Here is a 19404-nt window from a genome sequence, read left to right on the forward strand (position 1 = left end):
CCCACTAGTTGATGGTACAAGGACTAGGGGACACAGATTTAAGGTATTGGGCAAGAGATACAGGGGGGAATGTGAGGAAAAACTCGCTGCCGACGGAAGTGGTGGAAGCGGAGACACTCAATGTTTTCAAGGGGAGACTGGATAGGCACTTGAGGGAAATAAACTTGCAGGGCTACAGGGATAGAGCGGGGGAATGGGACTGACTGGATTGCTCTACAGAGAGCCGGCATGGACTCGATGGGCTGAATGGCCTCCTTCTGTGCCGTTATGACTCTATGACTCACACACTCACACACAAAGGGATGTTCTTTCATCAACTTTTAATTTTTCACAAAAGTTAGTTACATTAATATTGAAATATTTATTACAGCATAATTCAAAATAGTGTACGATTCAATATTTGAAGTTGTCTTTTCATTGTTAACACTGGTGCTGTTTGTTTTTCGCTGTCCGGGCCTAGCACCTCTAGTGCACATTCCGAGGACACAACCCTGTAATGCCATAATGCTGCTGCAGTCATTTAAACAGGCGGGACAACATTCAACGGAGACACACTTTATAAATGATTACAGAAATTACATTATGAAGAAGAAAATTTGGTCAGTTTATGAGTTGATCATGGAATATTCTAATAACCCCCTCCCACGCATGCAATACAGATCAGTGCATTGGGGCAAGCACGGAGTAGACGCCAGTGTAGGTCCACCAAGTAACCCCGTGATGTGCATCTGTTGCTGATACAATAGAGGCTAGAAATAAATTCACACCATACCCTGTGCAGATTGAAAGCCCTTTGAACGTTCAGATCGGATAGGAAAGATTTGTCATAGTAATAACACAGATGCACACTTCCAAAGACACTTAAATAGGTTACTTTTACAGCTGGAGCGTTCACTTGACTTGGAGATTCATGACCTTTGGTCTTAACCAAAAGGAGTGGGGACTGGCCACTTTGGAGTGTTATTTACTTGGTACCCACGCGATGACACTGTGTTTGGAGAGGAAGGTCCTACCTCAGTTAACAGTGCGAATTCCCCCCCCCCCCCCAACCCTCTCGTGTTAGTAGAGTGAGGAAACCCTCCGTTTTTCAAAAACGTCCGGGTTCCCCTCAATACCGAAACAAACCCCATCAAAATAACAACAAACCTGCTGTGCGCTTGCGTTTTCTGCAGTTATATTAGGTAGAGAAAATCCTAAACCAAAAAAAAAAAAATCAATGCAGTGACCGTAGTGGCCACATGATTTCCAGTTTTTAAAAAGAAAAGTTGGGCAATTTTTTTTCAATAGCTAGAAAATATCGTCCTTCTTGCTTCTGGCCGCTTGCAACGCGAGAGTGGGAAGTCAGGGCGGTTTCTGAGAGTGAAAGGCAAAGAATCAGGCTCTATTCACAACACCCTGGTCGTCGCCTCACCTCTGACCCTTGCACGACATTCCAACATCGCTGACGCATCTCTGCCTGTCGGGTTGGCTCAATCTAAGCTGCAAGGGGGCGGGGGGCAGAGGTCTTCATTTATTGTCAATGGGGAAAGATGCACATCAAAGATCTTGAGACGGGGCCCGTTCTTGGCAGCCCCAGCTCAAGATTTGGCCCGTTGTTCAATTTCCCCTCGGCCAAAAGTAAGAGTCATATTCTCTACCCACATCGCCAAACCCAAACCCAACTACAACTTAAGCACAAATTTAAAAACAAAGAAGATTCCATACTCAGCAACGCATTTAGTTCAGTAGTAACATAGTTTTCACACAGACAATGATGACAAACTGAAGAACAATCTGTTCTTTTTCCACAGTCCTATCCCATCAGTGAAATTAACAGCTTCACAACAAACAGTCAAATGTACTTGGCTAGACACATCTTTGTTAATTAGTGGAACGAGCTTTTATTAAGCTTTAATTATCACTTTGTCTTGTACTTGGCAGGTGTGTTTTATAAAAGCTACTTTATTCCCGGCTGTAGTTATGCAGCAGAAGGTGACGTCAGTCACTGATTTAACCCCTCGGAGAGTATATGAATTGCATGAAATAAGACAGTGGTCACTATGACTTGTGAGGGGGCGCGGGCACCAATGTTCCCGCTAAGGTGCACGCGCGGCCACGGAGTAATCTGAAAGGCCCCGCGTGGGCCGCTCGTTGGCTTCCCCATTGTAAATGGCGCGCATGCAAGGAAATGCATAGGGACCACGCACTGAAAGAAACAGGCTGCGCAGAACAAAGTGCAGCTTACAGGGAACACTGGCAGGCACATATAGAAATAGTAGGGAAAAGATCCTTCTGGACTCATCATGTGGTCTACGGCAGTGACTTTCAGACTTTATTGTGCAGCATTCACCTGCAAATAACGCTACGTTCCTTAGACCGCCCTCCCCCCGCCCAAGAAAAAAGTCCAGAAGACAGTATTAGCAGCCCAAAGATCCACACAGTGCTCCTGCGTCAAAAGGATTAGTGCTGGCGACAGGAGCCTTATGTCAGCGGTGCAACTGAGAGGACGCTCGTGTCGTGACCTCATGGGCTCCCCTGGAAAATCCCTGCGGAACCCTCATCAAGAAGAAAAACACTGGCCTATACCGATAAGTCTCATATCCTTTCTACGGTGACCTTAACTGGAGTGATGGCAGCGCTGACTGTACACAGCACTGGAGAAAGAAATTACACATAATTACAGTTCAGCCACTTTAAAAAATATACAATTCGCTTCCGGAATGTCAGAATTTCGCACGTTTGTTCAAGCAACGGAACTGAAGTGATATTTTAATAAACGGCGATGTGGCTAATTGAATATTTCAATGTTTAATTTTACGAAATGTGGTAACAAAAAGTAGAGGGGCACTCCTGAACTGTTGAGATAACTATTGGGGGACGGACGAACAGTGAGGAGAGAATGGCAGAGCAGCAAAGAGAACTGTGAGGAGGAGAGACTATTCGGCAATGATCTGGTATAGATCGCGGGAGAGCTTTGTCTGGGCATTTACACTGCTTCTATACTCTGACGGCAGAATTGTACACCCCAGGATCAATGTTCCCTCTAAGCTGCGCGTGGCAATCTGCAAGGTCCTACGCAGGCCGCTCACAAGCTTTTACATTGGAAATACCGCTCATGCGCAGAAATTTAAAGGGACCGCGCACTGAAAGAGACACACCACGCAGGACATAGTGCAGCCTACAGGGAACAGTGGCCAGGATGTGGTCGGGGATAAGGGCAACTGGGCTCGATTCCACTACGGGCTGCAGTCTACAGGGGGGCGGCTACTGGGCTCCGTGTCTGCTGCACTGATGTCACGTAAAATCACCTCGTCGTGACCATCCCGTCCCGACAGGTCAGTAGTCCCTCAGAGAACCACTGAGCTGGAACCTGGGATACCTGGTTCTCTTGGCTGAAGTAAAGTGGACAGAAAGTGCACGAAATATTAGCCCGTCTCATCTCTTTACAAATGCAGATGGACAGGCTGTGCATCGCCAACACTCTCTTTCCTCCACCTTTAATAAAAAATGAACCTGCAATCTTTCAGCAAGGTTAGGTTGCTGGGTGCTATTTCGTAGCAGCCAACAGGTGGCACTATGGAGTCATGGGCCATGGGCTGGAGCCCACAAACCCAAGCCTTGTATTACCGAGTACCTGACATCAGGCATGTTGCTGTGGGGCTGTGCCAGTATGGAGGCCAGAGCCTTGCATTGGGTGGCGGGGTTTGGACACCCATGGAGAAAAAATTCTAGTGCGTCCCCTCATGAGCAGCCCGGAATGGCATTGACCTGCATGATTGGAATTCGTGTGGTGGGGGGTGGTGAGAAAGGGGGGCTGAAGAGAAAGAGATCACGAAATAAGGGGGGGGGGGGGGGGGGGCGCGGTGAGTGGAAAGCAAGACAGGATTTTAAGCCTCAAATGTTTAAACCAAGCACAGGCAAAAGCTAGACCGCTAGATCAGGTCCGTCACATTCCAAAGTAATGTATGGAGGTGCCAGATTTCCAGCCCCATAGATAAACTTGTAACACCCAAGCCCTGAAATTCTGCGGGGCCACTCTCCCGATCGCCTGCTGTAACCCTGGGGGGCCCTGCGGAAATGGAGCCAACAGATCATTTTCTGACGATTCCCTGGTCCGGGAGAATCCCTATGGAATTGCAGGGCTCTAATGATGGGCACAAACCTTAGCTTTAAAATTCCGATAAAGGTTACTGAAAGAAGGTTGAACACGATATGCAGTTTAAATATGATCCAACCGCGCGCGCTCGCTCGCACACGCACAACACACACACGGTTTTCAGTTTTTCCGTGACCAGCACAAACTGATTAAACTCTTAGCAATCAAAAGCCCTATTGTGTTTTTCTTCCCCTCCTTGCTGTTTAGCTAGCTAGTGAGAGAGGCAGTGATGGCATTCATTTTCACTCAAATCGCACAGTCCGGGAGTCACCCTGACCCCACCCCCCAACACACGCCCCGCCTCACCCCCACCAAATATCACACACAATACTGAAACTCGGCAACCTGCCTTATGAGCGGCAGTACTGGCATTAAACCAATCAGAAGCAGACTCCTGAAGCAGGAGGAGACGAGGATGAAAAGAGCGGGGGGGATGTATCCATTCCCCTCTCGCCCGCACCCCCTAATTATTTTGGCATGAGCTGTGTCGTCCCCACCACCTTCCACTCCAAGACCTGGAATGGCCTCTGCCTGCCTGCCCGCACCCTCCTCTCTTCCCCCCCAGTTCATTGTACGCAGTTACACCTCTGTGCTGAGGTACTGCTCTCGCACACCTCTGCTGTCGGGAGCCCGTGGATCAAGTTAATAATAGATCTACGTGAAGCAAATTCTTTAAACCAGAATTGAGAGCAAGCGACGAACAAAAAAAAAGTTATACGGAACAGTGAACCGCTCCGTTTTAGTTCATAATTTGTTCGATATTTTGGCCCCATATACACAGTCCAAAAGAACATTAGCTGCTCTCAGGTTAAGTCGGTTATCCGAGTGTTATCAGAGACCTACCCAACATCATAATACAAGCTGCAGTATTCCTTGCTTTCTCCTTTTACAGAATAACCTCCCATTTAATTCTACTACACCTGGCAGTGCTTTAAAAAAATAAATACAAAAAACTCGGCATGATCGGAAATATCTCGTCAGTCTGTTTCTTCTCTTCATGATTCGGTTGAAACCTTTTACTCACAAACACTCGCTCCGCAGAATCAGATAAAACAATGCCCGGTGCTGAAGTGCGGCTTGCTCCTTGTGAGAGATTTTAATTTCCGACGTCTTTAGTGTTTCTTAGGAGGAGGCTCCACCCAAATAATAGGCCAAACACCAAGCAGAAACTGCAAATTTAACAAAACACAAAGTCTTTAAACAGAAATTATACAAAGGAGGACTTGCATTTCTATAGCGCCTTTCACGACCTCGGGACGTCCCAAAGCGCTTCACAGCCAATGAATTACTTTTGAAGTGTAGTCACTGTTGTAATGTGGGCAATGTGGCAGCCAATTTGCACACAGCAAGCTCCCACAAACAGCAATGTGATAATGATCGGATGACGTGTTTTAGTGAGGGATAAATATTGGCCCAGGACACTGGGGAGAAGTCCCCGATCGTCTTCGAAATAGTGGCCGTGGGATTTTTTACGACCACCTGAGGGTGCAGACAGGGTCCTCGGTTTAACGTCTCATCCAAAAGACGGCACCTCCGACAGCGCAGCACTCCCTCAGTACCGCACTGGGAGTATCAGCCTAGATTTTGTGTTCAAGTCTCTGGAGTGGGACTTGCGCTTACCACCCACAAATATAAGAAGTGAAGGACACAAATTCCACCCACCCGCGTCCTCCTCCTCCTCCCTCCCCCCCCACCGCCCCCGAGCCGCAAGAGCAAACTCATCCGTGCCTGTAAAACAGGGGATCTAATTTGGCCCAGGGTCTACTTCCCATTCTGCTTTGGCCACTGCTAGATTGATTTCCTTTTAGGAGAGTCTGGGCCCTCCCGCATATGGGATGTTGCAAGAGCCGCGATTCAGCACTGCTGCTGCTCCTCCTGTTGTTAGTTGGTGAGGGTCCGCAAAAATATTACCATCAGACAGCAAGGTTGCCCCGGCATTCAGAGTGAAGTGAAGCGGCCCTATTGAAACAAGGGCACTTGCCAGTCCAAATAGCTTATCATCCCCCACACATTTGAGGGCACTCATCCAAAAACTCTGCTGCCTGTACCCTGACTCGCACCAAATCCCTTTCACCAATCACCCCTGTGCTCACTGACCTCTATTGGCTCCCGGTCCATAAACGCCTCGAATTTAAAATACTCATCGCTGTGTTCAAATCCCTCCATGGCCTCGCCCCTCCCTACCTCCGTAACCTCCTTCAATCCTACAACCCTCCAAGATCTCTGCGTTTCTGGCCTCGAGCATCCCCGATTTTCATCACTCCACTATTGGCGGCCATGCTTTTGGCGGCCTGGGTCCTAAGCTCTGAAATTCTCTCCCTAAACCTCTCTGCCTCTCCCTCCTCCTTTAAGATGCTCCATAAAACTCTTTGACCAGGTTTCTGGTCACCTGTCCTAATATCTCTTCATTTGGCTCAATGCCAAATTTTGACCCGTGAAGCGCCTTGGGAGGTTTTACTACATTAAAGGCGCTAAATAAATACAAATGATGATTGTTGTTGGGTGAGCTTGGCCTCTATTCAGCAACTGCCAGGGGTGGCACATGTGAAATCAGGATTTATTCATGTGGGAAGTGATAGGAATAGACCCATGTTCCATCACATTAGTGGAGCATTCCAATGGTGCCTTTTGAACAAGGCACAGCTTGGGATTGGGCCCCACTGTAAAAAGTTAATGAGCAACACTGTAACATCGCACATCCTTTTTCAATGATGACTGTCTCCCTCCTGCAGTCAACTAACATGGAAACGATGGACTACCACCAAATATATACAAATTTCTACATGTAATACAAAACAACTCCGGAAACCGGGATTTAAGTTTCCCTGTAACGTAAGCAGCAGGTAGCTCAATTGGTTGAATGCGGGACTGGAATCTAGAAGGCCCAGGGTTCAAACCCAGCCTTTCCTCCTTCCATGGGGAATAAAACGAGTAACTGTTGGACAATGCTAGTGAGTCCGAGCTAGGGGCTGCAGTATCTGTGGGCAATGCTAGTGAGTCCGAGCTAGGGGCTGCAGTATCTGTGGGCAATGCTAGTGAGTCCGAGCGAGGGACTGCAGAATCTGTTGGACAATGCTAGTGAGTCCGAGCTAGGGGCTGCAGTATCTGTGGGCAATGCTACTGAGTCCGAGCTAGGGGCTGCAGTATCTGTGGACAATGCTAGTGAGTCCGAGCTAGGGACTGCAGTATCTGTGGGCAATGCTAGTGAGTCCGAGCTAGGGGCTGCAGTATCTGTGGACAATGCTAGTGAGTCCGTGCTAGGGGCTGCAGTATCTGTGGGCAATGCTAGTGAGTCCGAGCTAGGGGCTGCAGTATCTGTGGGCAATGCTAGTGAGTCCGAGCTAGGGACTGCAGAATCTGTGGGCAATGCTAGTGAGTCCGAGCTAGGGACTGCAGAATCTGTGGGCAATGCTAGTGAGTCCAAGCTAGGGACTGCAGTATCTGTGGGCAATGATAGTGAGTCCAAGCTAGGGGCTGCAGTATCTGTGGGCAATGCTAGTGAGTCCAAGCTAGGGACTGCAGTATCTGTGGGCAATGATAGTGAGTCCAAGCTAGGGACTGCAGAATCTGTGGGCAATGCTAGTGAGTCCGAGCTAGGGGCTGCAGTTATCTGTGGGCAATGCTAGTGAGTCCAAGCTAGGGACTGCAGTATCTGTGGGCAATGCTAGTGAGTCCGAGCTAGGGACTGCAGTATCTGTGGGCAATGCTAGTGAGTCCAAGCTAGGGACTGCAGAATCCGTGGGCAATGCTAGTGAGTCCGAGCTAGGGGCTGCAGAATCCGTGGGCAATGCTAGTGAGTCCGAGCTAGGGGCTGCAGTATCTGTGGGCAATGCTAGTGAGTCCGAGCTAGGGGCTGCAGAATCCGTGGGCAATGCTAGTGAGTCCAAGCTAGGGGCTGCAGTATCTGTGGGCAATGCTAGCGAGTCCAAGCTAGGGGCTGCAGAATCCGTGGGCAATGCTAGTGAGTCCGAGCTAGGGACTGCAGTATCTGTGGGCAATGCTAGTGAGTCCAAGCTAGGGGCTGCAGTATCTGTGGGCAATGCTAGTGAGTCCAAGCTAGGGGCTGCAGAATCCGTGGGCAATGCTAGTGAGTCCGAGCTAGGGGCTGCAGAATCTGTGGGCAATGCTAGTGAGTCCAAGCTAGGGACTGCAGAATTTCTGGGCAATGCTAGTGAGTCCAAGCTAGGGGCTGCCGTATCTGTGGACAATGCTAGTGAGTCCGAGCTAGGGACTACCGTATCTGTGGGCAATGCTAGTGAGTCCAAGCTAGGGACTGCAGAATTTCTGGGCAATGCTAGTGAGTCCAAGCTAGGGGCTGCCGTATCTGTGGACAATGCTAGTGAGTCCGAGCTAGGGACTACCGTATCTGTGGGCAATGCTAGTGAGTCCAAGCTAGGGGCTGCAGTATCTGTGGGCAATGCTAGTGAGTCCAAGCTAGGGGCTGCAGAATCTGTGGGCAATGCTAGTGAGTCCAAGCTAGGGGCTGCAGAATCTGTGGGCAATGCTAGTGAGTCCAAGCTAGGGGCTGCAGAATCTGTGGGCAATGCTAGTGAGTCCAAGCTAGGGACTGCAGAATCTGTGGGCAATGCTAGTGAGCACCTGCTGGGGGCTACTGCGTGCAGGCCTGGTTCCTGGTATTACTGCAATGGAGATCAGCAGCAACTTGTGCTACCACCTGGTTAGTTAAGTCCCTCGTAGAACAAAGTGGGCTTCACTCTGCGGCTATTGGCACTATACCTGTCTGGGAGCGATGGATGCTGACACTGAGCGACAACACCAGAACAAAGTCATCCCTAGTGGCATTAACATCCTCGCTGAGCAAAACAATTCATCAGACATGTTTAAAAAGAAACACAGAAAATAAAAATACAACACAGCAAAGGACGCCTTTGGATAAGGCAGCTACGGAGCCGCAGGTGGCGTTCTCCTTTAATAGAAGCTCTGGGGGTTGGTACTGTGGGAAATACCAATCCCTGTGTATAAATGACAGCCACGTTTTAATCAGTATTTGTTGTAGAAAGTTTTTGGAACAGATATTTTCATGAAGGCGCCACGGTCACAGAAAATAAAACCCAAGCAAAACCACTGACGGCAAACATTGAGGCGGACTTGCACTACTGCCCCAATTTGTTGGCGTTCCAAACTTGCCACGGGAATTTTTGACGCCCAGGTCACACATTCCGCCGCACAGCGCTAGAACCTTTTTTCAGTGTCTTTTGTGGCCCGCAGCAACCTTTACGGCCTCTTGGAACAGGCCAGATCTACATTTAAGCCTTGGTTCAAACAGGAAGCACTGGTCACGGTTAGGATCTGAAAAGAGATGTGGGCTGAAGTTTCGGAAAACACCTGAACCTTTAGCCAGTCCATCTCTGGCAGCCACTGACTGAAACTGAAGTGAATTCCCCAACATTGTGTGTTTTTATTTCAGTGGAACTCACTACCACAGGGAGTGGCTGAGGCCAATAGCAGAGATGCACTGAAGGGGAAGCTAGATAAAGACATGAGGGAGAAAGGAATCGAAGGATATGCTGATAGGGCGAGATGAAGTAAGGTGAGGGCAGGCTCGTGTGAAGCATAAACACTGGCACGGACCTGTTGGGCCAAATTGCCTGTTTCTGTGCACTACATTCTAGGTAATACTATGTAATTTACATCGATCGCAGTGTCGCTTTGGACCTCTTCATTAAGTTTAAACAAACCATGTCCCAGGTGGGATTAGTCTTGCTTTTCTATTCCTCTCTCCTGCTCACAGCATTGCAGCAACTTGTTTGTGAATTCTTGCATTTCAACATAGATTTTAGAAATAATTGGCGAAAACAATTGAGGGAAAACCTTCACAGTAGGCAGAACTTTATATTGTGCGTTGTGCTTTATATATAAAATGTCTCCTGCCTCCGCCCCCCCCCCCCCTATTGAAGGTGCTAACTCTTGCTGGTGTACCAATCCATCGGCACCAGCTACAACTCGGCAAATAGGGAATGGGCAATTAATGCAGCCATGCCCATGTCACCTACACCACATTTATTTATTTATTTATTTATTATTTTTTTTTAAAAAGAAAAGGACATTCTTAACCCAAACAATTCTGTACAGCATGCTTCATGCTGAGTGGATTTTGTATTGCCCAGCACAGTAGGACAGTTAACAAAGTGTGGATGGAAGTTTCAGTAAAGTGGACACAAGTCCAGACTCGAAGTTGCAGCTGAGCTGTTGAAAGATGTATACCCATCTCACCAACCTCCACTGGCCTGGCTCCCAGAGAATCGTGAATGCAGATATTACACAAACTAGGGTTGTATTTCTTGGAATTTAGAGGGATCAAAGTTTTTTAAAAATTCATTCACGGGATGTGGGCGTCGCTGGCAAGGCCAGCATTTATTGCCCATCCCCAATTGCCCTCGAGAAGTTGGTGGTGAGCCGTCTTCTTGAATACAGCCGAGTGGGTCTGGAGTCACATATCGGCCAGACCGGGTAAGGACGGCAGATTTCCTTCCCTGAAGGACATTAGTGAACCAGATGGGTTTTTAGACAATCCAGTAGTCGGCGTTACTGATACTAGCTTTTTATTCCAGATTTATTGAATTTAAATTCCCCAGCTGCCGTGGTGGGATTTGAACTCTCGTCTTCGTATCATTAGTCCAGGCCTCTAGATTACTAGTCCAGTAACATAACCACTACGCTACCATACCCCCATCAGTTCACTCACTACTATTTCCGCTGGTTGGTGAGCCTAAGACTAGGGGACATAGCCTAAATGATAGAACCAGGCCGTTCAGGAGTGAAGTTAGGAACCACTTCTACACGCAAGGGGTGGTAGAAGTTTGGAACTCTCTTCCACAAACAGCTGTTGATGCTGGATCAATTATTAATTTTCAATCTGAGATTGATAGATTTTTGTTAACTGCAGGTATTGAGGGATTTGGGGCAAAGGCGGGTATATGGAGCTAGGTCACAGATCAGCCATGATCTCACTGAATGGCTTAACACCAGAAGCGATATGAGGAAAAACATTTTTACACAACGAGTGGTTAGGATTTGGAATGCGCTGCCTGATAGGGTGATGGATAGAGATTCCATAGTAGCTTCAAAAGGGAATTGGATAAATACTTAAAGGAGAAAAAAATTGCAGAGATATGGAGAAAGAGCGGGGGAGTGGGACTAACTGGATTGCTCTTCAAAAGGTTGGTGCAGACTCGATGGGCCAAATAGCCCGCTTCTGTGCTGTACTATTCTATGATTCTGATTCTAACGGGCTCGAGAGGGTGAGTGGCCTACTCCTGTTGCTAGCAGGTGGATAATTGGGTATCTGCTACACGTAGGAAAACCATTCTTCCTCCCTTTCAATACAAAGACCTTGGGGGAACATGACCTTGTCTTAAAAAAAAAACCTGCAGCTTTAAACTTATGATCGCTAATTGGCACATCACCAGGTTTGGCTTACCTTCACTTTAGGTCTGTATTTCAAGTATAGAGTTCTTGTATACATACTGAAAAAGATAAACAAGAAACTTGGATCAGAGATAGCAGTATATAAATTCGTATCAGGAACTGAAAGCTGGGAGGGTTAAATCACGATCAGTACAACTGCATGCTCATCATTATTGTGCTTGGCTGCTTCTCAGCAAGGCCTTTCATGTTACAATACTGTTTGACCCAAACCAGAATCCACGGCCAAATGTTCGCAGTTGTGCGTGCCACACCTATGGAGAAATACTGCTTGCAACACGGCTTTTTGAATTTCCCACACCCCCCTCCAATCCAGTTTCTCCTCTTCTGAAGGCACCGACATGCTGAGGCACTGTTCTATGGATGCAGACCATTCTCTGGCACCCTACCCCACGTCGCCTAGATGGTGCGTGACAGGCTTTGTGGCTTTGGATGAATCAGAGCCAAATCCCATCCTGTTCCCACCTGACAGTCGCTGAAGGTAAGCATGCAGGTGCAGCAGGCGGTTAAGGCGGCAAATGGTATGTTGGCCTTCATAGCAAGAGGATTAGAGTACAGGAGCAAGGATGTCTTGCTGCAGTTGTACAGGGCCTTGGTGAGACCACACCTTGAGTATTGTGTGCAGTTTTGGTCGCCTTATCTGAGGAAGGATGTTCTTGCCATGGAGGGAGTGCAGCGAAGATTCACCAGACTGATACCTGGGATGGCAGGAATGACATACGAGGAGAGATTGGGTCGATTAGGCTTATATTCGCTGGAGTTTAGAAGAATGAGAGGGGATCTCATTGAAACTTATAATATTCTAACAGGACTAGACAGACTAGATGCAGGAAGGATGTTCCCGATGGTCGGGGAGTCCAGAACCAGGGGTCACAGTCTAAGGATAAGGGGTAAGCCATTTAGGACAGAGACGAGGAGGACTTTCTTCACCCAGAGTGGTGAACCTGTGGAATTCTCTACCACAGAAGGCAGTTGAGGCCAATTCATTAAATATATTCAAGAAGGAGTTAGATATATTTAAGGCTAAAGCGATCAAGGGATATGGGGAGAAAGCAGGGACAGGGCACTGAATTTGGATGGTCAGCCATGATCTCATTAAATGGCGGAACAGGCTCGAGGGGCCGAATGGCCTACTCCTGCTCCTATCTTCTATGTATCTATGACAGCTCTGAGTCAGGAGGTTGAGGGTTCAAATCCCACTCCAGACACTTGAGCACAAGCATTTAAGCTGCCACTCCAGTGGAGTACTGAGAGAGCGCTGCACTGTTGGAGGTGCCGTCTTTCGGATGAGATGTTAAACCGAGGCCTCGTCTACCCTCTCAGGTGGACGTAAAAGATTCCATGACACTAATTTGAAGAGCAGGGGAGCTCTTCCCGGTGTCTGGGCCAATATTTAACACTAAAAAAAAGATTATCTGGACATCACAGTGCTGTTTGTGGGAGCTTGTTGTGCGCAAATTGGCTGTCGCATTTCTTACGTTACCACAGTGACTACACTTCAAAAATACTTCATTGGCTGTGAAGCACTTTGGGACGTCCTGAGGCCATGAAAGGTGCAATATCGACTTTGCATCTAGGGCCAGGGATAGAGATCAGGAATGTGAAACTCGGTGATTTTTTTTCCTCCCCAAAGTTTCTGGCGGTAGAGGCGAATTGTAGCACCCTGTCTCAGCTAACTCAGCCAAATTAACAACAACAAGCGCCTTTAACGGAGTAAAACGTCCCAATGCGCTTCACAGGAGCGACTATCAAACAAAATTTGGCACCGAGCCAGATAGAGATATTAGGGCAGGTGACCAAAAGCTTGGTCAAAGAGGTAGGATTTAAGAAGGGGAGAGGTAGCCAGGCGAAGAGGTGTAGGGTGGGAATTCCAGAGCCGCCAAATGTGGAGAGAAGGAAATCGTAAATGCGCAAGAGGCCAGAATTAAGTAATATTTCTTCTTGCTACTATAACCATCGAGCTTTTAATACCCACGCTTGCATCACCTGATCAGCGTTTTCTGATTTACCGCTTTTTAAAAAAAAAAACACATTTTTGTCTTGTTGCTTTTGAATGCTGGTTAGATTTAACTATGCACTGCACTGAACTGAACCAAACCAGGATCAAAAAATTATTAAAATGTACTCTGCTCCTCTCTGGTATGAGGTTTGTTATACTACATGTGCCAGTTTAAGACTAATCACCTGTAGGGTGAAACAGATAAATACTGTGGCTACAAGAGGTCATGGCTGGGTATTCTGCGACGAGTATTTCACTTCCTGACTCTCCAAAGTCTTTCCACCATCGACAAGGCACAAGTCAGGAGTGTGATGGGATACTCTCCACTTGCCTGGATGAGTGCAGCTCCAACAACACTCAAGAAGCTCAACACCATCCAGGACAAAGCAGCCCGTTTGATTGGCACCCCATCCACCACCTTAAACATTCACTCCCTCCACCACCGGCGCACCGTGGCTGCAGTGTGTACCATCTACAAGATGCACTGCAGCAACTCGCCAAGGCTTCTTCGACAGCACCTCCCAAACCCGCAACCTCTACCACCTAGAAGGACAAGGCCAGCAGGCGCATGGGAACACCACCACCTCCAAGTTCCCCTCCAAGTCACACACCATCCTGACTTGGAAATATATCGCCGATCCTTCATCGACGCTGGGTCAAAATCCTGGAACTCCCTCCCTAACAGCACTGTGGGAGCACCTTCACCACACGGACTGCAGAGGTGGCTCACCACCTCATTCTCAAGGGCAATTATGGATGGGCAATAAATGCTGGCCTTGCCAGCGACGCCCTGATCCCATAAAAATGAATAAAAATAAAACAAAAACAAGGCCAGCAGGCTCCTTCGGACGAGATATTCAGCTTTGGTTTGTTCTACCAGCTCCAGTGAAGGTGAACTTTAATGTCACTACTTGAAGAGGAGCATGGAGTATTCCAAGTGTCCTGGACAACATTCCTCCCTCAACCAATACCACCCAGAAAAAACCTACTTCCATTCATCTAGACTGATCCCTGGGATGAGAGGGCTGTCCTATGAGGAGAGATTGTGTAGATTGGGCCTATACTCTCTGGAGTTTAGAAGAAGGAGAGCTGATCTCATTGAAACATAGAAGATTCTGAAGGGGATTGACAGGGTAGATGCTGAAAGATTGTTTCCCCTGGCTGGAGAGTCTAGAACTCAGACTCAGGATAAGGGGTCGGCCTTTTAAGACTGAGATGAAAAAGAATGTCTTCACTCAGAGGGTTGTGAAACTTTGGAATTTTCTGCCCCAAAGGGCTGTGAAAGCTGAATCATTGAGTCAGCCGTGGCTCAGTGGGTAGCACGCTCGCCTCCGAGTCAGAAGGTCTGTGGGTTCAAGTCCCACTCCAGGGACTTGAGCACAACATTCTAGGCTGATACTCCAGTGCAGTGCTGAGGAGTGCGCGGCATTGTCGGAGTTGCCGTCTTTCGGATGAGACGTTAAACCAAGACCCCGTCTGCCTTCTCAAGTGGACGTAAAAGGTCCCATGGCACTATTTCGAAGAGGAGCAGGGGAGTGATCCCCATGGCAATATTTATCCCTCAATCAACAGAACAAAAACAGATGATCTGGTCATTATCACATTGCTGTTTGTGGGAGCCGCGTTTCCTATTTTACAACAGTGACTACGCTCCAGAAGTACTTCATTGGCTTTGAGACGTCCGGTGGTCGTGAAAGGCGCTGTATAAATCCAAGTCTTTCTTTCTTTACATTCAAGGCGGAGATCGATAGATTTTTGGACTCTAGGGGAATCAAGGGATATGGGGATCGGACGGGAAAGTGGAGTTGAGGTCGAAGATCAGCCATGATCTTATTGAATGGCAGAGCAGGCTCGAGGGGCCGAATGGCCGACTCCTGCTCCTAATTTTTATGTTCTTATATTCATCGCATTGATGTTGGTGGAATACCACCGGTGCAGAATAGTTGCCATGCCTGCCTACGTACGTACATAAATAACAGTCACTGCATGCCAAATGTAACTTGATACGGCTCTATACAACTTTAACTATTATTTATACTGCCCTCGTTTCATTCCCTGCCTAGCACAAAGGACTTCTTTGCATGCATGAAGAGAGAAAAAAAAGTCTTGGATTCATAAAATGCCTTTCATGTCCTCGGGCTGTCCCCAAAGTGCTTTACAGCCAATGGAGTAATTTTGAAAGTGCAGTCACCATTGTAATGTGTGCTTGCATGGATATGCAGAGCCCCATTCGTTGGCATTCAATTGCCAATAATTAGTCAGGAGACACGACTGACTCTCTGCTAACAGCAAAAAGTTACACTCACACCCCACTTTGATACAGAAAAGCAACTGAGCCGAGCAGCGAGTTGGAAAGTGCTGTAAAAGGATCAGGCACATCACAAAGGCAAAAAAAAAACCCAAGATGATTAAAGGGTCAACCACCGACATTAATTGCAATCTGGCAAGTTGCTTTACTGTCATTTTATAGAGCTGGAAAACAACGCTCCACCCATCCCCTCCCCGACGAGTTGGCAGCAAAAACATTTTCCAGCATAAGTGTTAAATGGTTGCATCCCTTCGGTCTTACCCTTTTCTCCACATACTGCGCACTTGTTTCTCTAGAATATACATTAGCATCGAGTAAAAATCAAATACTGTCAGAATGATTGGCAACAAATTTATCTTTTCAATCGGCTGAAAGGCTAAATTAGCCAATTCCTTCCCCAATTATTTCAAAAACGTAACCCCACTTAATTAGTACACATTCCCTTTTTATTTTTCTGTTTCTCAGTCCAAATCTGTCCTTGCACTTGACCCCCCAGGTCATGGTCTGGCTTTTTGACTCCAACCATTTCGTTGCAATGTGCCCCTTGACCCCCTGCCTTCTACAGCACGTTTCCTAACCATCCTTCAAAAATTAATTGTTAATTCATGTCTCCTTGTTCCAAAATCAGCCGTGCAGATGGAACCCAGTAAGTGTCCTTCATCTGCCATTAGCAAATGTGCGCGTCAAACACACAAGAACATAAATATCAGAAGCAAGGAAAGGCCATTCATCCCGTCACACCTCCTCCATCCAGAATCGATGTATGATTTGTCTGTTATGATCTTCCCTCTCCCACATCATCCACTATAAAAAGAAGGAAAGAACTTGAATTTATATGGCACCTTTCACAGCCTCAGGACGTCCCAATGAAATGAAGTCACTGTGGCAGCCAACTTGTGCACAGCAAGCTCCCAGAAACAGGAGTTAAATGACCAGATTATCTGTTTCAGTGATGTTGGTTGAGGGATAAATATTATCCGGAACACCGGGGATAACTCCCCTGTTCTCCTTCGAATAGTGCCGTGGGATCTTTTGCGTCCACCTGAGGGGGCAAATGGGGCCTCAGTTTAATGTCTCATCTGAAAGACGGCACCTCCGACAGTGCGGCACTCCCTCAGCACTGCGCTGGAGTGTCAGCCTGGATTACGTGCTCAAGTCTGTGGGGCGAGGCTTGAACCCACAACCTTTCTGACTCTGAGGCGCGAGTGCTACCCACTGAGCCACGGCTGACACCTATATCTTGATCTTAAGGAATACTAAATTCATTCCCCATCATTTGTGAATAAAAGAATCAAATCAATGATATTAATATTTATATAACCCTTGATACCCCTCCTCAACAGAGAGCAATTTAGCTTAATTTTAAAGGTGCCAATTGATCCCAAATTAACTACCTTCTCCAGGCATGTTGCAAGTCTCCATTATTCTTGGGCCGGTGGCGGGGTGGGGGGGAGGAGGAGTGATTTATCTTCTAATTTCTAATCTGCTGGAGGACTTGTGAATTGTGTACACATGTCCTGTTGTGTTGTACTCATTGTCCAAGTTAAGTTGCCCTCTTTATGTCAGCCATATCTTTACCTTTCATTACTTTGAAAACCATTTGATCGTTCAACCACGAATATTCGTAGTTGGCTTTGATTTAGAGTTTAAAACAAAACTGGGGTTGAAAAATAAAATTCAAGCGAGGGTTGGAAGCCACGACCTCAACCGCTTTCACCCTCGCTGAATGGGGAAGAGTTTTGTTGCTTTAAGAACCAACATTATGGTGAGGCTAATAATGGCGTGTCGTTTTGGTCATCTTATGTCAAAGGATGCGTTAGAAAGAACAACAGAAAATGCTGGAAAAACTCAGCAGGTCAGGCAACATCCGTGGACAGAAATTTGAGTTGATGTTTCGGGTTGAACCCTTCTTCAAAACTGGAAAGAAAAGATAGATCGGAGGCAGGGCTGCGATCGGACAAAAGAATAAAAGAAACAAAAGAAGTAAAAAAGAGACAATAAAAGGTATTAGAAGTTAGACGAGATGGTAATAGGCTGAGATTAGGTGTAAAGTGTACTGGCAGGGCAAGAGATAGCTGCCAGGTGTGAGAGAGAAACAAAAGGAAAGGGGGGGGGGGGGGCGGGGCGGGGAAAGGAGTGGAAAAATGACAAGAAAAAATGAAATAGGGGCCGAGGTTATGGAAATTGTTGAACTCGATATTGAGTCCGGAAGACTGCAAAGTGCCTAATCGGAAGATGAGGTGCTGTTCCTCGAGTTTACGTTGCGCTTCCGTGGAACAATACAAGAGGCCAAGGACAGTGAGGTCCGAGTGGGAATGGAGCGTTGAATTAAAATGACAGGCGACCGGTGCAGAGAAGCGTGTGCAGGTTAGTTAAAGATCTTTGGGGACTAAGTTATAAAAAGAGAGGCGAAAGCAATGGAACTTACTTTAGAGAATAGACAACTGAGGAGAGACACGATACAGGGTCTTCAGAATAATGAAAGGTACAGGAAAGGTGGATGTAAAACAAGCTATTTAACTTGGACAGTGAGCACAGGATGAGAGGACACAAATACAAAATTCATCAAGCTCTGAGCAAGGGCGGAGATTAGAAAAAAACTCCCCCCCACCCCACCCCCACAAGGAGATACTGGACATATTGAACAAACTCGGAATGTTCAGGGTCAATTAACAGCTTTAAAAACTCTCTTTGAGTAGGGGGGATTGATAGTTAGCGATAGTAATAGTACAACTTGATTAATTTCCCCATGGGAGCTTCGTGTTCCTTGAAGTAGGAGATCAACAGGGGGTGGTGTGGGAGAAGTGTTGTCTGCAATAGAATAATCATACATGGACTCTGGATAGAGCAGGTTTGACAGGGTGGCCTTTCCAGTCTATGGATTTCCTTTCGTCTTTCTCGCAGCTCCAAACTACGCCCAAGCTACAAGGGTAAATGGCCATGTCACAACACTTAATACAGCTGTTCCTTACGATGAGGATATACACGACACAGCAGAAACCTAGAAATTTGCTTCTATTTCTTTCTCATCATTTCAGTTTAGTTTGAACCACTGTTGATGTTTAATTATGTTTATCTCTAAAGTTTTGAGGTAGATTTGTCCCAAGAATATAGATCTTCATGACAAGACAAAAAAAACAGCTTAAGAATAGAATTTTTAGGAACAGGAAAGGCCGTTAGGCATAAGACCATCCCTTTTTGAGAGATTGCTACCCACTTAAATACCATGGGCTGGATTTTAATTCAGGGGGGGGCTGGGGTCGTGTAATCCGCATTTCGTGTTATCCACCCGAATCTAAATCGATGTGGGAGACTGATGCGATTTTAACTTAATTGGCCAATTGAGTTCCAACGTGTGGGAACCCGTGGCCAATGAGTTTTTCCAGTCTGAAAGTCGCCTCCGATGATGTCATCGTTGCTGCTGCATTTAAGGTCTGCAACAGGCCTTGCTTCTTCTGCATAATATGGTAAGATTTAAGGTGGTCATGGAAAAGGACAGGGATGGGCCGGAAATAA

At 47.0% G+C, this 19404-nt stretch overlaps 1 protein-coding gene across 1 annotated transcript in view; it reads right to left on the reverse strand.

The window, feature by feature from the left end:
- Window positions 1–301: 301 nt before the first annotated feature.
- The window catches only part of acer3 (alkaline ceramidase 3), a 177362-nt gene continuing 158259 nt past the window's right edge, over window positions 302–19404 (reverse strand). The window contains exons 9-10 of the mRNA XM_085999681.1: window positions 11577–11622; window positions 302–5304 (exon numbers count right to left, since the gene is read on the reverse strand). Of these exons, the coding sequence (XP_085855807.1) occupies window positions 5248–5304; window positions 11577–11622 (103 nt within the window). The 3' untranslated portion in view covers window positions 302–5247. The remainder of the gene's footprint in view (window positions 5305–11576; window positions 11623–19404) is intronic.

Source organism: Somniosus microcephalus, chromosome 10, assembly GCF_052327205.1.
Source record: "Somniosus microcephalus isolate GS21.2 chromosome 10, FLI_Smic_1.0, whole genome shotgun sequence".
Lineage (NCBI taxonomy): Eukaryota > Metazoa > Chordata > Chondrichthyes > Squaliformes > Somniosidae > Somniosus > Somniosus microcephalus.